Genomic DNA, 20077 nt, shown 5'->3' on the forward strand with positions numbered 1-20077 from the left:
ACATTGCAACAAACAATATCAGATGTGTTATACATAAATGTTTTGGTTTTATAGGTTTGGCTTGCGCTGTAATAAAGGCAAGGCAGAAGACAGTTTATCTACTTGAATTACATTTGTTAGCTTACTAAACACTTTGACTTGCAGTCTACCAAACAAGTGCTGCGTAAACCGCAGACAGGAAGTCATAAGTCAGATTTCAACAATAATGCAATCGAATATGTGGTTTTATCATTTCAACTTGTTTCATGAGTCACTAACTATGTGTACATGTAGCCAATATTCAGGTTATGGTCAAAATTCCGTCAAAAGTTCAGAGTCATTCGGAATAACCCGTTTAAATGGCTTGAGCGGAAAGGGTTACCCCACACATTTAAATAACCCGATTGTAACGGCGGTGCACGGACGTGAAGCAATTTACATCATCTCCGCTTGTTACTTGCTTCTGTCAATAAAACACATTATATTCATGTCACTTACCACACCAATGAAGCAGACGGTTTCCTCCTCGCTTTAGAAGTGTGGTGTGGTACCTACTATAGCTTTCGCCATGTTTTGTTTATCACTAAACGTGTATTTCCGGTGGGTTGCGCCCTAAACAGCGCACATACAAGCACTTCCTGTACTACAAAGACCAAGATTCCTCGCTGTTGAGCATGCAAGTGTGCGAGTGTCCCGTGCAATTGCCGTATTCCAATTGCCGTATACATGCACGCATATTCGCGTTTGAAAGGGAGTAACCCAGACATATTAGGAATTTTAAAAACCCGAATAAGGGCATATTCGGGTTATTGCAGGCGTTTACATGGCTTCTAAAAACCTGAATACTGCCAATATTTGGGTTCTAAAAGGTTTATTGGCTGCATTAACACAGTCAGTATAAGTTAACATGTGGACTGCACTGAAGCACTGAACTTATGTAGACACTGTATAAATAAATTAAAATATATACGTATAGAAAAAGATAATAGCGACCGATTTCCCCGAATTATAGCCTTTCTTATTTGAAAATTGTGGTCTGCTACACTGCAATGTCGATTTGAATTCAAATAATTGGTCAGCCCTATAATGAGGTGTATTGAATTGGTCAAAAAAAATTAAATAGTTACTATTTTTGTAATAATTTTCCACAGCTGTGTCTTTATGTAAAGAGACTTTATAGACTCTTTTTTTAATTTTAATGCATCTTTTCATTGCTTACTACCTACTGTACAGTCGTATGTGCTTTGCTCAGGGTCTTAACAACAATGGAGAATGGAACGCCTAGCGATAGCTGGAGGTGAAAACTCAACGACTTGGAGTAATATGCAAATGTGATTAGGCCTCAAGTGCTCATCCTATAGCCAACAAAAGCCATGCAAATTAAAGTGAGACACTGAAGGGAGGCGGCGGCGGCGGTGGTGGTGTTATCATGGGTGAAACCGTAGACCGCACCCTTGCTTGCTGCCAACTAGACAGTGCTATTTGTATTTTGAAATGATTAATGAAGTTAACGTTTTCATCCTTTCACCATATTGTTACTAATAAGTGTGTGTGTGTTTTTCTTTTTTCCACCCCCCCACCCCCGTCCCCCTCTCAAAAGGTTGGCAGCACATCGCCACCCTAATGCAGAACCATAAAAGAACGTGAAATGAATAAACCACCGCAGCCTATACCGGGACCCACCTCTGTCCCAAACCCCGCCCCCTCCCCCGGATTGACACAGGTAAGTGACCCCTCTTAAATCGGTGTTCTTTGGAGAGACGCAATCAATCACTTGGTCATGTTTGTAAATCCCCACCCCCACTTTTTAAAACATTTTTTTAAAGGCCGCCTACGGATCTGGGCAGCCCACGTCTCTTGTTTTCGCCGCACCTCCACCCCCTCAGATGAACTCCGCTCCACAGCCAAGACAGGTATGATCCATTGTGTGATGATTTTGGAAAGCAATCAAGTCGTTTTCAAATTTGGAAACTTGGGAATTTATGGTAACATACCAGGAATTTACAAACATTAAGGTTGGCTTTCAGTAGAGATCTTGGAAGAAGTTTTGACCGCCTCTGAATTTTTCAATTTTAACCTTTATTGAAATTCAAGCAGTTAAAGTCCAATAAATAGCTTGACATGGTACAAACTAAGATAAGTGGTTATCCATCCACCCATCCATCCATCTTACCTAATGCTCAAATGGATTGTGGGCAAGAAGAAATATTTCGCAGAGGGTATTTTGCCATGACTGGCAACTCGCCACCTAGTGTTATTTTACCGTGAATCGCGCGAGAACCACAAGTACAAATTCTGTGCCGGTTAAAGTGTGCCAGCTCGTGGTGTAGTGGGTAAAGCAGTCGTCCCGAAGGTGCTGCTTTTTTCCTTCTCATCACGGGTTTGAATCTGGTCTCTATCTTATTTTATTTTATCATTATTATTTTTTTAACTATGTTTGCAGCCAGTTATGAGTTTTAAACGAGCCGTTTTGTTTCACGTATTTATTGAAGAAATGAACCGTTTCGCAGTTTAACAAGTTTGATGCAAATGATTAGGGTTTGGATAAGTAGGAAGTTAAAAATAAAAAGAGGTCAAATTAATTTTAAAAAAACAGGCTGGTATAAGAATTTAAAAGACCAAGAGTTTAATCTATTAAAAATTATGGTTAAGTTATTGTTATGATTAAGAAACATAAGCATATTGGACTGACATTGCCCTAACGGCCACAGCTGGAATCAGGAATCAGTTAATGTGGAAGCCAGTAGATCCGTAACACGGCAGCCTATACATCTACATATACATACATATACATCGCTAAAATAACCTATTCACGGCCAAACTACTGTAATCACGGTAAAATGGCTGATTCTCGGCAGGTCCAGAATTCCTCGCTCTAGCAATTGACCAATCAGAGCCGTTCATGGTGAAATAACACTTGCAGGAGAGTTGCAGGTCACGGCAAAATAATCACTGCCTATTGATTTTGCTTGGATGTCTGCTTATAACAAAATGTTGATACGTTTCCTTTAAATTACCCTCAATTCCCAAATTACTGGAAATTTCCCATCCCCTTTGGAACTCAACTTCTACCTTACTTGAGCTAATTTTGCTTGTGTGTTGTTGTGTGCGTGTGTGTCATTGCTTATTTTTCTGGTGTGATCTTGACTTCTTTCCTGTGTTTTGCTGTCCTCCCAGTTTGCCGCAGGGCCCCGTACGTTACACCAACAGGTACTAACACCACCCGCACAGTCGCATCCTGCCACCCCTGTGTCTCCTTAGCACAGTGCATGTTGTTGGCGAAGTAGCTGAGAATGCGTGGAAATTTTAGACCTCTCCTTGGCTCCTCTGTCAATTGACGTTAGAAGAGATGGCAAAAGTCTCATGAAGCTATCTATTGAGAGCCTGCAAATGAGGTCTCATGTCGGATCTCATAATTGATTCTCAATTTTTTTTCAACATGTTTGATACAGTAAGTGCAGGGGAACCATCAAAGTTGAGCGTTAATTTCATTTTATTGCAAAACAATTTTTGTAAGTGACAGCCACGTCTTGTGTAATATTTTACCAATACAACCAACACTAGGAAGCACTGTGCTCTTAATATGTAAAAATCAAAATAAACATTGTAAGATTAGAACACTTAAATAATCTTTTTTCCCTATAAAATTACACCCTCATGGCAAGGACTTCATCTTAATGGCTTTGTTTGTGGAACGTGTGTGCACTGCGTTAACCAAATTGTAGCAGCACACCTCCGTTTCAAGCATTCCCAAGACAACTACGTGTTTCAAAATGGCCGTAGCAGTAGTTGTGTGCTGAAAGTGTTGAACCAGCAGAATGTTTTATTTCCGTTCTCTGAACAAGTCAAGATCATTTCCTGGTTCAGCTGTTGAAAACTTTCACACTCAGAATATCCAAACCTTTATAAAAAAACAACCTCCCCCACCCCACCAGAAAAATGCAAGACTTGGCCCCACGGCTCATTTCCATTTGATTGGATCTGTAGAAATCCTCTGACAAAGTGTGATGGCAAGAGTAATTCATTCAGTACTTGCACTGCAAAAAGTGGTCTTAAAAAAAATGAGAAAAAGCAACGAGATGAGTATATATTACTTGATGTAAGCAAAATGGTCTGCCAGTAGAACAGGAAAATCTGACTTGGCAAGATTTCAAACAAGTAAACATAGCTTTCCCCAAATCCCCCTGCCACCAATGACCTAAAACTAGTGTATTTGTACTCAAAAGAAGCCCATCTGAACAATTTCAAGGAAAATATCATGTATGAAAATGTAACTAAATGATTTGATATTTTCCACAAGCTAAATTAAAATTTGTGTTGAGAAAGATTTGGTACTTTCCACAATTCCATCAAAAAGTGTCTAATAACCGTCCATATACAAATTTTGTCATTGTTCAATGTAATCGCCCTCATCACATGATTGTAAAGTTTGCTTTAGTCATTAACATACTATAGTTGTTAGCCCCTTCCGCCTGCATGCGCCTACTAACTTAAAAATGGATCCTGCTCAACTTGCCAGGATCTCACTCGACTCCGGATCTGTAAAGACTTGCATGCGTAGACGCCATTGCCAGGCTTCACTGTACTTGGCCCAAGATATACACACCTCTCTGCCTGCTAACCCCCCCCCCACCCCCACCCCTCTTCCTAGCCCCTTCCTTGCTCCCCTTCCCCTCCTCGTCAATGTCTGGCAGTCTCACTCGTTCACACTGTCTCCATTCTCACGTTAATCTCACTCCCTCTCTTGCTTTTCTGCTTGTGTGTTGTGCGGCTGAAGGGTGGATACAGAGCGCTACAGGTAATGGCATTTCTCTCCCTGCAGCCAGTGCTGAAACATCAGTACAGTGAACCCCCGTTCAGCACCGGGTGGCATGTTCCAGACCCACCCACAAAAAAAAATGAACTCCGCCATCTAGAGAGATTTATCCCTCGAAATACATGTGTAGTTCTCCAAAAAAAAAAGGAGAAAGTTGTGCTTGCTTCATTCCCAGTTAAGGTTTTCTGTAAAACTGACAAAGCAAAAGAGAATTAAATATTCTTAGTTTAAACACCAACATGTTGAACCAAACCAGATCATTCTGTAAGTCTGCTAGGTTAAATGTTAACATTACTGTCATGAGAAAAACACGTCAATTTTTTTCAATTTTCTTTTTTCTTTTTTTTTTTTTTTTACGTGAATGGTGTTTATGCGTTACAGACACCGCATTGTGAAAATTATTTTTTTTTTCTCTAAAATTGGACATAAGTGTTTTTCACAGGACAGCGACGATATATTGAAGCACGCTATAGTTGGGCTACCGGAAATTAGCATAAGTGTTGGGTAATTATAAATCAAATAACCGATAGTGAAACAGTAGACCTAATTGCTACCAGACATGTTGTGGCACAGCAGGGTACTACACAAAGGCGTGCCGCTGGGAATAGACAAGTATAATGTAAACAACGGCTTAAAGTAGAAGTCAAGTCCAACATTTTGTTTGCAATATGTCATATGTGCCTCCACTCGTCTAAACATGGTAGTTGGATTACTATTGCGTTTGTGAAATACGAATTAAGCAAATTAATCCATTCATTTCCCTCAGTGTCAGGGCACTGCCATTTTGTCCTGTACCACTCGTTGCCGTTGACTGAAATTGACGTCAAAGTACCCTCGGGTTTGGATGTCACGTGACCAAAAAGAAAACAGGCGAGCAGTGATGTCAGAATTGTAATATTAATAAGAATACAATGTTTAGACTAGTATGGGCACATACGTAGAATATATTAGTGCAAAGAAAATGTTTGCCTTGAGTTCCAATTTAAAAATCTGCACAGTAGTAGTAGGGCCACAAACGAACTGTCATATAACAGGGGAACACTGTACAGTCTAAGTGTGCCATGTACAATTTGCATTTGTTGTGATGTATGCCATCCACCTCAGGTCAGGCATTTGTGTGCGTAACTGGACCCATGTACTCACGGCAAAAAGTCACACGGGTTAATCAGAAATCCAAGGCGAGCGGTTTTGTTAATCAGGCCCCCCCCCCCATGTCTTCAGGGTTATTATTCAAACCGTCCGGCAATGGCCACCAGTGCGCCGAGGGTCCAAACAAGCAGCGGCCCCCGACCTGTAGGACCCCCCCACGTCTACCCGCCAAGCTCCCAGATGATGATGATTCCCCAGCAGCAGCTCTCGTTCGCCGGCTCCCCTCAGGGTTACTTCCTTCCCGCTGGACAGGTAGAGTCACGCAAGCTTTGTTTTTGCCACACAGGCGATTGGTTCAGATCTCCTAGGTTTTGACGGCTAAATAGTGATCAAGGCTCAGGACGGTACTGAAGTAGAATTTTCAGGTATCTGAATGAGAATTTAATTATTTTTTTTATTTTTATTTGTTTTCCTTTTTACTGCATACATTTGAGAACCGATACCTGTACATTCTATGCCTTACTTCAAGTCAGTTTTATTTACGTAGCGCCAGTTCACAACAAAGGATATCTCAAGGCACACATTGAGAAGGTAAAGAACCAAACTCCCCGTACTACATCCTACAACCACTTGTAGCGCTTTTCTACGCTACTCAAACCGCTTTAACGCTGTCTCCTCATTTTACCTACCAACGACAGCATCAGGAGCAACTGGAGGTACAGCATCTTGCTCAGGGACACTTCGATAGGGTCACAAGGGTTGAGGATCGAACCCACAAACCTTCTGGTTGGGAGATGACCAGTCTACCACCTGAGCCATGCCGCCACAATAGGCACAACAACAGCCGTTTATGTATAATGACAACACAGAGAGGTTAAATCAGCTCTGGTTGAGATCTTGAGGACTCAAGGCTTCTTTATACTCCCGCGGGCACCGTCTGCACACACATCGTGGCAATGACGCGCACGTTTCTTTATACCCACATGGGTTGTTTTGAAAACGTGTTGCACTTTCACTCCAAGTCGGAGAGTGTCGCTACGGCTGATTTTATCTAGGACGCCACAGTTGGAATTTCCTTTGCCTTTTATGGCCTATTCCGTCGAGCACCGTACAAAGCGACAGCAACAAGAATGGATATCGTGCCTGATAGAACAAAGGGACCTAGATGACTAGACGATGCATTTAAAGACCTTGTGTAAAGTAATTTTGGCCAACCATCTTTTGCGTAATACTAAAGGCTAAAACTATTTTAAGCATACTTTAGTTTTTATGACGCAACCCACCCATATTCATAATTAGACCCATAACAATGCGCCTAACGATGAAAATGCAAATGTTCAGCAGTCTCCGGTAATCTTCGGCGAGCGACCTCACTAGAATAGCTCGAGTCGCCAGTCACCCATTGCAGTGCATTGTTTACTGTCACGTTTGCTGTTCTTTGCCATTCTTATCGCATTTTTTGGCGAAACGCCTCAGCGCTGTGTGGTGATGCATTGTTCACATTCAGGCCAACAGTTGTTTGAGTGGCTGATAGATAAGAGTAGGGCACGTAAATGAGCCAGTTTGTGTTAGAGTTCAACTGACTTCCACGTGAACTGGTTCCCGATTCCAGCTGTGGAGTCCAGTAATTTTGTTTTTCCTTTCTGCAGATTCGTCACAAGCAGCATCAAAACTGTTTGACTGCATACCTGTTCAATTCCACAATAAATACTTGAAACAAAACGTCTCGTTTACTACTCCCAACTAGCTGGAAGAAGTTATAAACATAGTTAAAAAATATAAAGGTAGAGAGTGGTATTTCAACCCGTGACACAAGGGTAAATCTAGTACTGTGAAAAGAAGAGACTATAAAACATGGTCTACTCTAAAATGACACCTTCGAAGTGCATAGCACATTTACTATACTGTAGAAAATAATTGCTGAGCATGGCCAGTGATGTGATGTAATGTCAAGTTTGCACTCATTTCTCATGTGTTCAGTGAACGTAATCAACGAATGAACTTTTAAGACTATTGTAACCAACCCCCGCCCACCCCCAAATAAAAAGTTAAGTAAAAAATACAAAACTGACACGGCCACTCTCTCTATGGTATTGCAAGGTATTGTTAAAATGAGCCCTTTGATTTCTTACATTCCATTGTAACATGAATGTGACATTTTTGTCGCTTGCTGTACTTCAACAAGTGCTACGCCAAGAAGAGACTTGTTGAAAAGCTTGATATTGTGGTTTGCTTTACAATACAGTGGAAACGGTGAAAAACAGGGTGCTGCACTGAACCCAGCACTTTAATCCTTAATGTACTCGAAGCCCTCAGAAATGTAATTGTCTCTCTGCTGTTTGTCTGCTATTGCAGTACCGGGCCCCATACATGCCACCTACTCAGCAGTATCCCGTGACCAGCGGTACTGCGGGCTTCTATCCGGGAACCAGCCCCGCTGAATACTCCGGCTATGGTAAGAGACTTAACCCGCCGGAAAGGGATCCTCTCCCTCATCCTCACTAATTCATCGTCATCTGTCATGTATAAGGAAAGCAACTACTAGTCTTAGTCCACCGCCCATGTTAGCCTCACCTCATCGCTCACCGGGTTGGCTGCGTTTGGGTTTTGTTTGAACGGCTGATCTGTGTGTCGTATGTTTTTGGCAGAGCGCAACACTCGTGCATGCGTTGTGGCTCTTTGTTCTGCTTTGGCCTGCGTTCTTTCTATCTGTAGTCTCAGATCACGCTACCTCACGGGTTCCATGAAATGCTTTGAGACCAGAGATTTGTCTTTGTCCACATAGGATACACCACTCGCAAAACAAGTCAGCCATGTTTGTTTTGGAACAAAATTTCAGGATGAACCTAAAATGCAATGTAACAGGTGACCTTCATTTGACACAACTTTTGAATGTAGTACGTGTCCAACTATTGAATGTACAAACATGTAAAAACATACGGAATAGGGCTGTCCCAAACGATTATTTTGCTCCCGATTAATCTATCGACTATTTTTCCGATTAGTCGATTAGTTTAACAATACATTTTTTGACTAATCCAGCAATTTTTGGGTTGACCATTAATATGTTATAAAACCACTTCTGAACACTTTAAAAAAAATTCTTTATTAAAGTAAAAAAATGAACTTTTGGTATTGAATGAACACTCACATCTCTTTTAGGCAAGCATCATGATGTGTGAACATGAATGAGGTATTTCTCTGTGTACGTATTACAGTGAAACAATGTGTGAGCTCATGTTAAGCAGCCCATGTATAACTAAAAAAGAAATACCTCTTAAAGTCGAATGAGGGGCATTGTCCTGAACAATCATTGTAAGAATGCTTTTGAGTTGAGATGCTCTTCCTGGTGTGCATTCCTGTTTTTGGAGGTGAGGGGGAAAACTGTGTAACATCAGTTTTCTTTAATCTTAAAAATAGACAGATAAAGCAGAGTGCATACTGAAATATTATCACAATGATTTTTGAAAATGAAACCTAACGATGCGCGTTAATAATACATCGCACATAACAGCAACTTAAGTAAAACCGGGTCATATTAGTTAGTAGTTAGATGAACTTCCGATCCTCTAGCTTTTTGCTTTCTGTCGTCTTCCAGCAGCACCTCGGTGACGTCGCTTCAGGTGTTCGTTCCTCACTCGGCTTTACACTAACTCGGCTTTACAAACGCTACAGTCGTTTGGCTTTTCGTTGAAATATGTCCATACTTTGGACTTTCTTGTCCGCTTTTCAGCTGCTTCGTGGTGGCGCTGTCCTCTTTCCCGCCCAGAACGCACGAACCGGCGGCGCCGCCATTTCTGCTGTTCTCTTTTCTTTTCTGCTGTGCGCACTTGTTTACAACTGACTGTATGCACGTGTTGACGTTGACATTTACATCATCGACACTCGAGGGTATGTGCGTGTCGACGTATTAAACGTCATCGGTGACCATTCAATACCATTCCTGGTTCAGTTAGGTTTGGTTTTTAAACAGTCCTCTTTTCATTTAATGCTGTCCACATTTAGACATCATCAGACCAAGACAACACCAACAAATCAGTGGCCACCATCTTTGTGGACTTCTCTAATTAAATACAAAAAAAACATGAAATGAGCACTTAAAACGTATCAAAAATTCTCCATAACAAATAAATTGGCAAAAACAACTTGATTATGAATGTACATGAGCTTTTCTACAGCCCACACTGCATTTCTCATGAATACTACTCCTTTTGTACTAGTTAAGTGCCGTTTTAGGGCAAAAGACATCATTTGAAATGATACAGTAATTTTAATGGTTCAACTGGGAGAATTTGGGCCTGTATGAGTTTATTGGTGGAAAGGTCATTGTTTTCCTACACAAAAAAGTCTCAAATTTTCTTTCTTTCTTTCTTTTTTTTTTTTTTTTTTGCTGTGTTGTACTTGGTTGAAGTCACCATTCCAATCAGAGTCAGCATTTTGACTGACTGTCATTTTTGGAAAATCTTGTCATGTTATTTAGTGTCACCTCACCAGTAGGTTGCAGGCTTCGAAGTGGAAGGGAAAAAAACCACCTATTGTGAATTTTACAATTCAGCTTGTTGTTGAAGAACACCACGTTTTATTAAATGTACTGAAACAAAAAGTCAAATGTTTAGAGAAGATTTAAATGAAGTTCATTTGTAAAAGTTTATTGTGCATTTTTTTGGTTCATCCTGAAATTTCACTCGGAACACTCCCAACAACTAAATTCTTAATGAGAAATTTCTTTTTATTTACTTAACCTTTATTCATCCAGATAAGGCAATTGAGAACAAATTCTCATTTACATGCCAACCTGGTTACAGACAGTGGAGCAAAACAAAGCAAATTCACTAAATACAAATAAATACATATCGAACAAACTGGCCAATGTTTTATAGTTACATGTTTACACAATTCCTTAGATGACATAAAAGCATCCAAAACATTGTTTTGAAGACGTTAAAATAAACCTCTCTTTAAAAAGACAGCCAATACTGTCTCGTAAGGACAATTCATTTCATGGGACCTTTTTAACACCCGGCTTCCTCTGAATCCTCTCAATAACTCATTCTGCATCTGTCTCTTCCTGTCCTTTTTCCTTCCTTCCTTCCCTCCTTCCTTCCTTCCTTCCTCCCTCCCTCCCTCTCCCATCCCTCGCTCCTCCTCCCTCCCCCTCCTCCTCCTCCTCCTCCTCCTCTTGCCGCGTTGGTTCAGAGCCCTCTCTTGCTGCGAGGGAGAGGCGGGGTGGCGGGGGGAGAGGCGGCGGCCGAGAGAACGGCCGTCTCTCTCTCCACGGTGCTCCTCTCACCTCCCAGCGCTACCCCGGTGAGTAGTGTGCGTGCGTGCGTGTCGGCCAGCTTCAGTGGCGCCTCTCGTCTCTAATGTTGTCATTGTGTTTCACTTTTTAATGGACCTGCATGCACGCTGCCACTGTTCTCGGGAAGTGTTTTGTTGTTGAAATATACACTTAAAGTTAGGGATATTGGGCTTATGGGGGCAATTCCAGGATGAACCTAAAGTGCAATATAACTTAAACAAGGTGAACTTAGGCTAAACTTTTGAATGCACTTGTCATACTTTTTGCTGTTCTCTAACGAGGAGAGCTGAATAGCAAAATTGGCAACAGGGGTTTGATCCTAAAATCAGCCAATAAATGTCCAACTATATTATTTTATAGCACAGCCATTTTGCGGCTTTTGTTGAGTCTTCCCGTGTCTCCACCCAACCTCCTCTTAGGTGGCAAGGGATGCTTGGCCAGTTATCATGTCTCACGATGTCAAAAATGTCAACAGCATCTTGAAGTGAACTGTTTGAGTAGCAATTCTGAACCAGGACGTTTATTAGTCCATTCATGATTAAAACACCTGTAAATTTTGCTGTTCAGCTCCACGTAAGGAAAACAAATCTGAGCAGGTTAGCGCTCTACGAGTAGCTCAAGGGGAAAATGAAGAAATACAAATACCACAGCATAATGGGCCAGGATAATCTTTCAGAGACATCCGATAATTCGTTTTTTGCAGACGTGAGAGTAGCTGCTCAAATTCAGCGAGATTATTGGTTTGTGTTCCTCGCTTAATTGGTGCTGACAACACACACAAGGATTTGCGATCGGAAATATTGAACCTGTTCAATATTAGAGTAGGGAGGGAATAATCACTAACACCACCCCCACCAGAGGATAATTGCAGAGAATAATTTTACAATAATCACACCTCTAATCGGGATGCTCAAATGTGGCCTGATTATTAATATGCGAGTATCCTGCTTAACATTTACAATTGTCTTCAAGGTCATGGAATCCTATTCTCCTGCTTTTGCAGGCTTCACTTAAATGAGCAGTTGACAACTCCAATGACTTTTTTCTGATGTTAGGGTTAGGCCTTGTCGTATGAAAAGCACACAATATTTATCACTTCTGCCGCAAACATGTGATTTTCCTCATTGTTGAACCTTTTTCTTGTTGTTGTCGAATTCCAATTTGCAGCAGGAGCATACTACCCAGCTCAGCCGCCGTACTCTCCGTCTGTCCAGCCCGCACAGGTCATTATCAACCCTGCCCAGCAACAGCAACCAGCCCCCCCTCCTCAGCAGCCACCAGCACCGACACAAGGCCCACCAAAGAGGGAACGTAAACCGGTAGTGTGTCCCAACAAAAGGGCAGCGGACCTCTTGTCTGAGGTCACTAACTGAATGAGCGCAAAAGTGTTATTGTCTGTTCAATGTGGAACTTTCCCCTTTTACTTCAAAATAACAAAAGTTTTTCTTTTTTCCCTTTTCATCTTTTAAAACTCAGGTAGTCAGTCGCTATTGATCACTAGTGGCATGATGTTTACATACCATTAATGGAGGAGTATAGAAACCTAACCAAAAGTTTGCCCTTTCCTAACAACAGATCAGAATACGTGACCCCAACCAGGGTGGACGAGATATCACGGAGGAGATCATGTCTGGTGGAAGGTCAACCACTACACCAACACCACCACAGGTCGGAATCAAACAAGCTCTGAAACATTTAGTGGTTACACTGCACAGCTATTTATGAATGTCCAGTGTGGGCCAAAGGAATATTGAAATCTTAACTCCAAAACGTTTCTTCCTGTCCAGATTAAAGCATGTTTCCAAATGGCGATTTTTATTTTCCTTCTTGTACAAAGAGCAACCAAAAGAAAAGCTTTTGTTTGTGGTCTTTCTAAGACAGCCTAAATTTCTTATGAGTCTGTAAACAAATTGTCTCTCACAAATGATGATCGTATCGATACAAAGGCGTATGGAAATGGTAGTTAAATAGCTTGATTTACTAAAGCACACAAACAAGGAACATAAGCCACCTTTGTTGTGAGGATGACAAAATACATTTTTAAACCCTGTGTTAGATGTATCGTTCAGTTTTTACTAAAACTGACTCTTGCCGCCTTGTGAGTATTTAAATGGTAACCTTGCGCGATTGTAGGCCAACATCACAGAAGCTGGACCTGCACAGACTAACGGTGAAGTCATTCCGCCTGTTACGGTAGCCACAAGACAAGGTGCGTGCCTTTTCTCTATTCTGGATAAAAATCAAGCATGGTTGTATTGACTCATCTCTACTCATCCAACCCCCCCTAACAGATGACAATGTAGAGCACGTTGCCAGTGTTGAGACCCCACCACCTCCTCCCACTGCAAACTCCGAGCCCGCGTTGGAGGTCGAACAGGAAGCGGATAACCAGAATGTGCCGGCCGCGCAATTGGAACCTGTTGCCCCTGACTTGGCTCCTGAGGGGCCGGCCCAACTGGCGGAGGAGCAGCCAGTTCCCGCTCTCCTCCCTCCCGCTACAACAGCCTCCTCTGCGGTGGAAGTTGAAGTTGACACTAACGTCGGTGACACGGTAGACGCTCCCGTCTGCCCCTCTCCTTCGACGGCACAAGAGGAGGAGCCGCAGGCTGCCCCGGCTCCGTGCGAGAAAGTGCCAGAAAAGCAGCAAGTCGAGGAAGTGCAGGTGGCGGAAGAAAAGGAAGAGCCCGCTGAGGTCGCACCGGTAGAGCCTGTTGCTGAACTTGTAGAAGTAGTCGCCCCTGTTGCTGTGGAAACAGAGGAATTGCCTACAGAGATGGCAACCGAATCGCCTCCGCCGCTAGTCCCGGTGCAGGAGCCCACTGCTTCACCGCCTCCGAATGCTGCTCCCGAGCCCGAACCCAAGCCCACACTGGCGGAACCAGCAGAGCCTCCTCTCTCCAACGGCCTTCCTCAGGACGTGGAGGAACTAGGTGAGGAAGACACTACACCCTGCGACCAGCCAGACGCTTCTCAATCTCAGGAATCCACACCTGTGGCGAAAACGGCAGTACCAGTTGTGGAGGAGGTGGAGCTGGAGCTGGAGCTGGAGGTGAAGGAGAAGGAGAAGGAGAAGGAGAAGGAGAGGGAGAGGGAGAAGGAGAGGGAGAAGGAGAAGGAGGTGGTGATGGTGGTGGAAGAGAAAAAAGAGGAAGTGGTGAAGGTGGCAAAAAGTGAGGAAGGTCCTCCAGTTGCTCTAAACTGTCCTACAGAGGAATCTACTATGCATGGTAAGCTTGAGTATGATCTCATAAGTATACAGTGAACCCTTGAGTATCGCAAGGGTACACCTTCAAGACCCAACTGCCCACAATTAGTGAATATCTGCTATATACAGACCGTATAAAAACATTTAAAAAATAGTTTTACCCCTCATGCACATTATAATCACATTTCAACTTATCATAACACACTTAGAATTATTAAAACACATTTTTTGGAAGTATTATTCAGTGCCTGTTACCACCACATCGCGCGCGCAGTTCTCAGAATAAGACGCGAAGCGTGCTTGCTTCAAGCATTTTGTCACTACCATCTGAAGTTTACTGTAAAACTGACACTCAGTATGAAAGAAAATTAAACATTGTATATTTAAATTCCAAGCTGCTCAACCAAGTTATATAATTTTGCTTATGAAAGTTGTATCTTGCGGTCATTATAAAGCTTCAAGCAACTGCTATTTCAACACGCACAAACACACACACACAGCAGCAAAACAAAAAGAAAAATTACGACAATACCAACAAGCAACTATTCTGTGGGAATGGCAACTATTACTGAACCTCTTTCTGTTGCTCAGCATGTTGTGACAGAACGTTGTAGTACACACTGTAGGTGTGCGACTCTAGATTCTCTACAAGAATCAAATGTATTTAGGAACACTGAAAGGTCTGTATACTGTAACAAAACAATAAAATGGTCGTATTAAAATCTGCAATATAGTGGGGGAACACTGCATGCTGTGTCATGCACTTGTTAACACCATGTTCTCCTCTTGAAGCTGCTACGTCTGTGCCAAAGAAGAGGAGGAACATGAAGGAAATCAACAAGAAGGAGGCCATTGGAGACCTCCTCGATGCCTTCACAGAGGTTTGTATCAGCAGGACATAGAACAAAAAGATCGCTACAAGCCCACACAGACGCCATGGATATTTTTTGCTCGGCTTTGTTTCAAAACACCGCTTAAGGCGAACCTTGTGTCCTCGTCTGGTCTTTGTTTTGTTCACCCCAGGAGCAGGATGCCAAGCCTGCCTCGGAGCCCTTGTCCACTCAGGCCGACCCTGTCCCTGTTGCTCCAGCTGAACCTCCCGTTGAGGTGGTGGATGAGACCTGGGAGGAGAAGGAGGACAAGCAAAATGCAGAGCCGGAATCCATAGCTGAGTCCACTGACAAGAAATACCAGTACAAAGAAGGTAGGTCCTAGGACTATCAACCGCTGCTGGGAATTTTCCAATTTGACTTAGGCCTGAAAATTGTATTTGTTGATTACAAAGAATGTACTGCATCTTTGGTCATGTTACTATGCCAGTGACATATTGGTGACTTTCAGAACAGTAAAATGCTCTTCCACTAGATGGCAGAAGATAATGTTAACCTGTGCTCATTCATACAACAGTTGAATAACTGAGTAGAAACAGGCCCCAATTTCACACTTAGCAAAATGTGAGTCATTATTTGGTGCAATTTTTGATAGTGTCACACATGTTCCCTTGGCTCAAAGGTTGAGTCAGTGTTCTGACAATAGACTCGGTAGGGGCCATACTTAATTCCAAAACCAGATTTAGATTTCACGCTTCACCCATGAGCATTTGTTCCTCAGTGTTTAAAATGATTAAGTTCTAAACACACACATTATGCCATTTTCTGTATCGTGAATTTCTATTTTTAAGTAATTGTTTCTTGACTGCCAATATGTTTTGCGCCTCATGAATAGCGCTGTGCGAAATGGACCCAATTTTACATCCTGATACAATATGTGTAACACTAATTTTATATCTCATTTCCAAAAGCAATATGTGTTCAGATTAGGTGGTTTTTCTTTAAAATTTTATGAAATTAATGAAAATTTGCTCTAATCCTTTCTTTGTTTATCTATAAAACACTTCAAATATATAAAATAATAAATGGATACAAAATATATCACAAATATCAGTTTGGGGGAAAAGCATTTTTCAAGCAATGTACAATGTTGTGTGCATTGTAATGTCATGAACCATGATGTTTACATTCATGCTTCTCTAGCAATGCTGTCAATGAGCATTTGCCACGCAGATATGTAAAATCATGTCTCTATTCTTTGACAAATAACATAAATCTGCAAGCATGCTGTGTGAAAAGGAGACCTGCTCAAAATTCAGCACACTCCTCCAAATAGCATTCGCCCCATTCAAGATTCTACTCGGGAGTCAAGCCTCGTACTGTAGTTTCTGCTCTACCAGGCTGTGACCAACTCTGTGTATAGTGCTTGTGTTTTTTGCACTGGTGTGTGTGTGGCAACAAGACCCGGAACGCATATATTGCACTTGAATTTTCCCCTCGTCCCATTAAATCTGTCTTCGTTCATCACCCAGAACAATGGAAGCCAATAAACCCCGAGGAGAAAAAACGCTACGACCGAAAGTTCCTGCTGGGCTTCCAGTTCATCAGTGCCAGCATGAACAAACCCGAAGGCCTGCCTGTAATCAATGACGTGGTTCTGGACAAGGTGGGTGCATTCCACTTCATTCTGGTTGCCACAGGATAACATTTTTTTCATGCCTTAATAAGTTGGGCCGAATCAACAAGCTGACCCACAGTTATTTAGTGAATCCGGTTAGCCCTAGCTTAAATGTGTGAGAGGATTAAAGTTGGCCCACTGGTACGGAACATAATTGCTTTAACACTTTGTACAGGTATATGTCATATATTTGCATCGATATGGCGTGGCTAGGATTTATGTAGACTTGCGTTAACGTAGCAATATCCCCGCCACAGCAAGTGCTCTTAAAAAGTATGCACCTTGAGCTTTTCACCCTATGTTTTTTTGACATAAATAAAAAAACTTCGAACTGACTCTATTCCTGGACCATTGTGAACTGATTTGATCTATTTCATTTAGGAAGGGAAAATTCTTTGTTCAATTTCAGGTGAACAAGACTCCGCTGCGGCCTGCAGACCCAGTTCGAATGATAGATGTTGGCCCAGATTTCACCCCCTCGTATTTGGGCAACCTGGGAAGCAGATCAGTTGGAGGACCACGTGGACCAGTTAGTTTATTTTCATTTGTTTTGTTTTGCGTATTGAAATGGCTCAAGTGGATAGAGGATAAAATAGTCTGATTCATTTAAAAAAAATAAAAATAAAAAATCCTGCTGCTCTTCCTTTTTAGCCCCCCGGGCCACGGCGTTCCCAGCAGGGTCAGCGGAAAGAGCCGCGGAAAATCATCACAAGCATGTCGCTCAACGACGACGTGCAGCTAAACAAGGCCGAGAAAGCCTGGAAGCCCTCAGCTAAGAAGGGCGGCCGTAGCCGTGTCGATGAGGACAGCACGGTGGAGAGCAACGAAGACCTAACCCCTGAGCAAGCCCAAACACAAGAGATCTTGAAGCGACTGCGTAGTATCCTCAACAAACTGACTCCGCAGAAGTTCCAGGAGCTGATGAATCAGGTGAAGGAGCTGACCATAGACACGGAGGAGAGGCTGAAGGGCGCCATTGACCTCATCTTTGAGAAAGCCATCTTGGAGCCCAGCTTCTCCGTGGCGTACGCCTCCATGTGCCGCTGCCTTTCGGGGGTAAGTGGGAGTCGTGGAACCTAACATCATCTAATCCCTAAAAAACTCAATTTTTCTTGCTTTTGGCAGTCTAAGATAGCACCAAGGCCGTTAAAGTAATAACACTAGTCAACAATTTTTTACACATTTTTTAACCCATTAAGGAGGGGAGCGCATAACCGCCTTTCTGTCACTAGAGCCGGGAGCACTGTTGCGTCTTTCTACTCTTAAATACGGGAGAGCGTACACCTCATTTTCTATTTATTGAACCAGTCAAACGTGATACAGTATATGGTTATGGTATATGTTTGTAGACAATGACAATATCGACATCTTTGTAACAGAAAAGAGGCTGGTAATTACCACTCGATTTCTTTCTTTTTTTTTTTAATTAAAGGCTGTGCTTCTCTTGCACTGACTTTATTTTTTCCTCTTCAATTGAAACAGTAAAGATGAATAAACTCGGGCCTGTGTGAAAGCCACATATCTAAGATCTCAAATTATTTTGGAATTATATTTCTGTCTGCTACGTAGGCTGTGATATTATTTCGTAGATGTTGAATTTCTGGGAAAACTTCATGTTTTCAAGGAAAATTCCAAAGACGACTTTAGGTTTTGGGGAGCTGTTGAGCCAGGTGCTTTAGATCTTCACTTTTCTTTTCGAGATGATTTCTTTCCCCGCTCATCCCGAATATGCCCTGTTTTTTTTTTTCCTCAAGTCAGTGTGTCTGGGTTTCATAATAACGATAATATAATTTAAAAAAACAACTCTGATATATGTAATGCGGAAACCCCATTAACGTAAAAATTAACTTTTAATTTTCTAATTCTCTTATCTTCAGTTGAAAGTCCCCACCACAGACAAACCAGGATACATTGTGACCTTCCGCAAACTTCTGCTCAACCGCTGCCAGAAAGAGTTTGAGAAGGACCAGGATGACGATGAGTTCTTGGACAAAAAGCAAAAAGAGATGGAGGCCGCCAAAGACGTAAGAAATCACATCACCGGCCGCCGCCGTATCAGCCACTTCGTTATGTCATCTTGACCCGCTTCAACATCGTACCCACAGGACGAAGAGCGCGAGCGCATGCGCCTGGAGCTGGAAGAGGCCCGAGACAAGGCCAGGCGCCGTTCGCTGGGCAACATCAAGTTCATCGGGGAACTCTTCAAGCTCAAGATGCTAACGGAGGCCATCATGCATGACTGTGTGGTCAAACTACTGAAGAATCATGACGAAGAGTCTTTGGAGTGTCTCTGCAGGCTGCTTTCCACCATTGGCAAGGACCTGGACTTCGAGAAAGCCAAGGTTTTCAAGCAACACGCACACCGCTTACCACTGATTTGTGTATTTTATATTCATATATTCATTTATGCATTTATTTTGCGGTTGTGATCCATGACTCTTGTTTTTCTTCATCCATCTCAGCCCCGCATGGATCAGTATTTCAATCAAATGGAAAAGATCATCAAAGAGAGAAAAACATCGTCACGAATCCGTTTCATGCTGCAAGACGTCTTGGACCTCAGACAGGTAAATGTTGAATTCTCTGGAGAAGCATTAGTCTCAGTTGGATACAGCATCGCTTGCAAAAATTACAGGAATCCAGGCATGGGAATACCTCTGTAGGTATTTTTCCATGATGAGGCTGCAAGGCAAGGGATTCCTAACAATCCTTTGGAGAGAGGCGGGGGGCAGGGGCATTAATCAAAGTCCTCTTTCAAGTCTCTTGTATTCTAACCTCCTTCTGTCATCTGTGCCGCAGTGTAACTGGGTGCCCCGTAGAGGAGACCAGGGTCCTAAAACCATCGACCAGATCCACAAGGATGCGGAGATGGAAGAGCACAGGGAGCAAATCAAAGTCCAGCAGCAGCTCATGTCCAAAAAGGACACGGGTGGAGGTGGCGGCAGGATGGGTGGAGGTATGGGAGGCCGGGGCCCACACACACCGGGAGGTGGCCGGGGCAGCCAACCCCAGGATGAGGGCTGGAACACGGTTCCCATCACTAAGAGACCCTACGACACCGCCCGCCTCAAGATCACTAAGGTTAGAACAGAAATTTTCCTGCCTCAGTAAGTTTTGGTGCTTAACAAGTACAGTCCACATGTGTTTATATAATTTTTCATGAAAGGTGATAAGGCACAGA

At 42.6% G+C, this 20077-nt stretch overlaps 1 protein-coding gene across 7 annotated transcripts in view; it reads left to right on the forward strand.

The window, feature by feature from the left end:
* eif4g1a (eukaryotic translation initiation factor 4 gamma, 1a) overlaps positions 1–20077 on the forward strand; it is a 28677-nt gene that overhangs the window by 2317 nt on the left and 6283 nt on the right. The window contains exons 2-21 of one of the 7 annotated variants that reach the window (XM_086042620.1): positions 1580–1702; positions 1806–1892; positions 3157–3189; positions 4757–4777; positions 6017–6196; positions 8240–8339; positions 11081–11191; positions 12351–12544; positions 12759–12851; positions 13317–13392; positions 13475–14410; positions 15181–15269; positions 15412–15592; positions 16751–16884; positions 17306–17425; positions 17548–17952; positions 18774–18920; positions 19002–19238; positions 19359–19463; positions 19696–19977. In XM_086042620.1, the coding sequence (XP_085898746.1) occupies positions 1628–1702; positions 1806–1892; positions 3157–3189; positions 4757–4777; positions 6017–6196; positions 8240–8339; positions 11081–11191; positions 12351–12544; positions 12759–12851; positions 13317–13392; positions 13475–14410; positions 15181–15269; positions 15412–15592; positions 16751–16884; positions 17306–17425; positions 17548–17952; positions 18774–18920; positions 19002–19238; positions 19359–19463; positions 19696–19977 (3606 nt within the window). In that variant the 5' untranslated portion in view covers positions 1580–1627. The remainder of the gene's footprint in view (positions 1–1579; positions 1703–1805; positions 1893–3156; positions 3190–4756; positions 4778–6016; positions 6197–8239; positions 8340–11080; positions 11192–12350; positions 12545–12758; positions 12852–13316; positions 13393–13474; positions 14411–15180; positions 15270–15411; positions 15593–16750; positions 16885–17305; positions 17426–17547; positions 17953–18773; positions 18921–19001; positions 19239–19358; positions 19464–19695; positions 19978–20077) is intronic. The other 6 variants (XM_086042622.1, XM_086042621.1, XM_086042624.1 and 3 more) reach the window with 6 other exon arrangements.

This window comes from Filicampus tigris, chromosome 10 (genome assembly GCF_054856515.1).
Source record: "Filicampus tigris isolate MCC_2025a chromosome 10, RoL_Ftig_1.0, whole genome shotgun sequence".
In the NCBI taxonomy this organism is placed as follows: Eukaryota; Metazoa; Chordata; class Actinopteri; order Syngnathiformes; family Syngnathidae; genus Filicampus; species Filicampus tigris.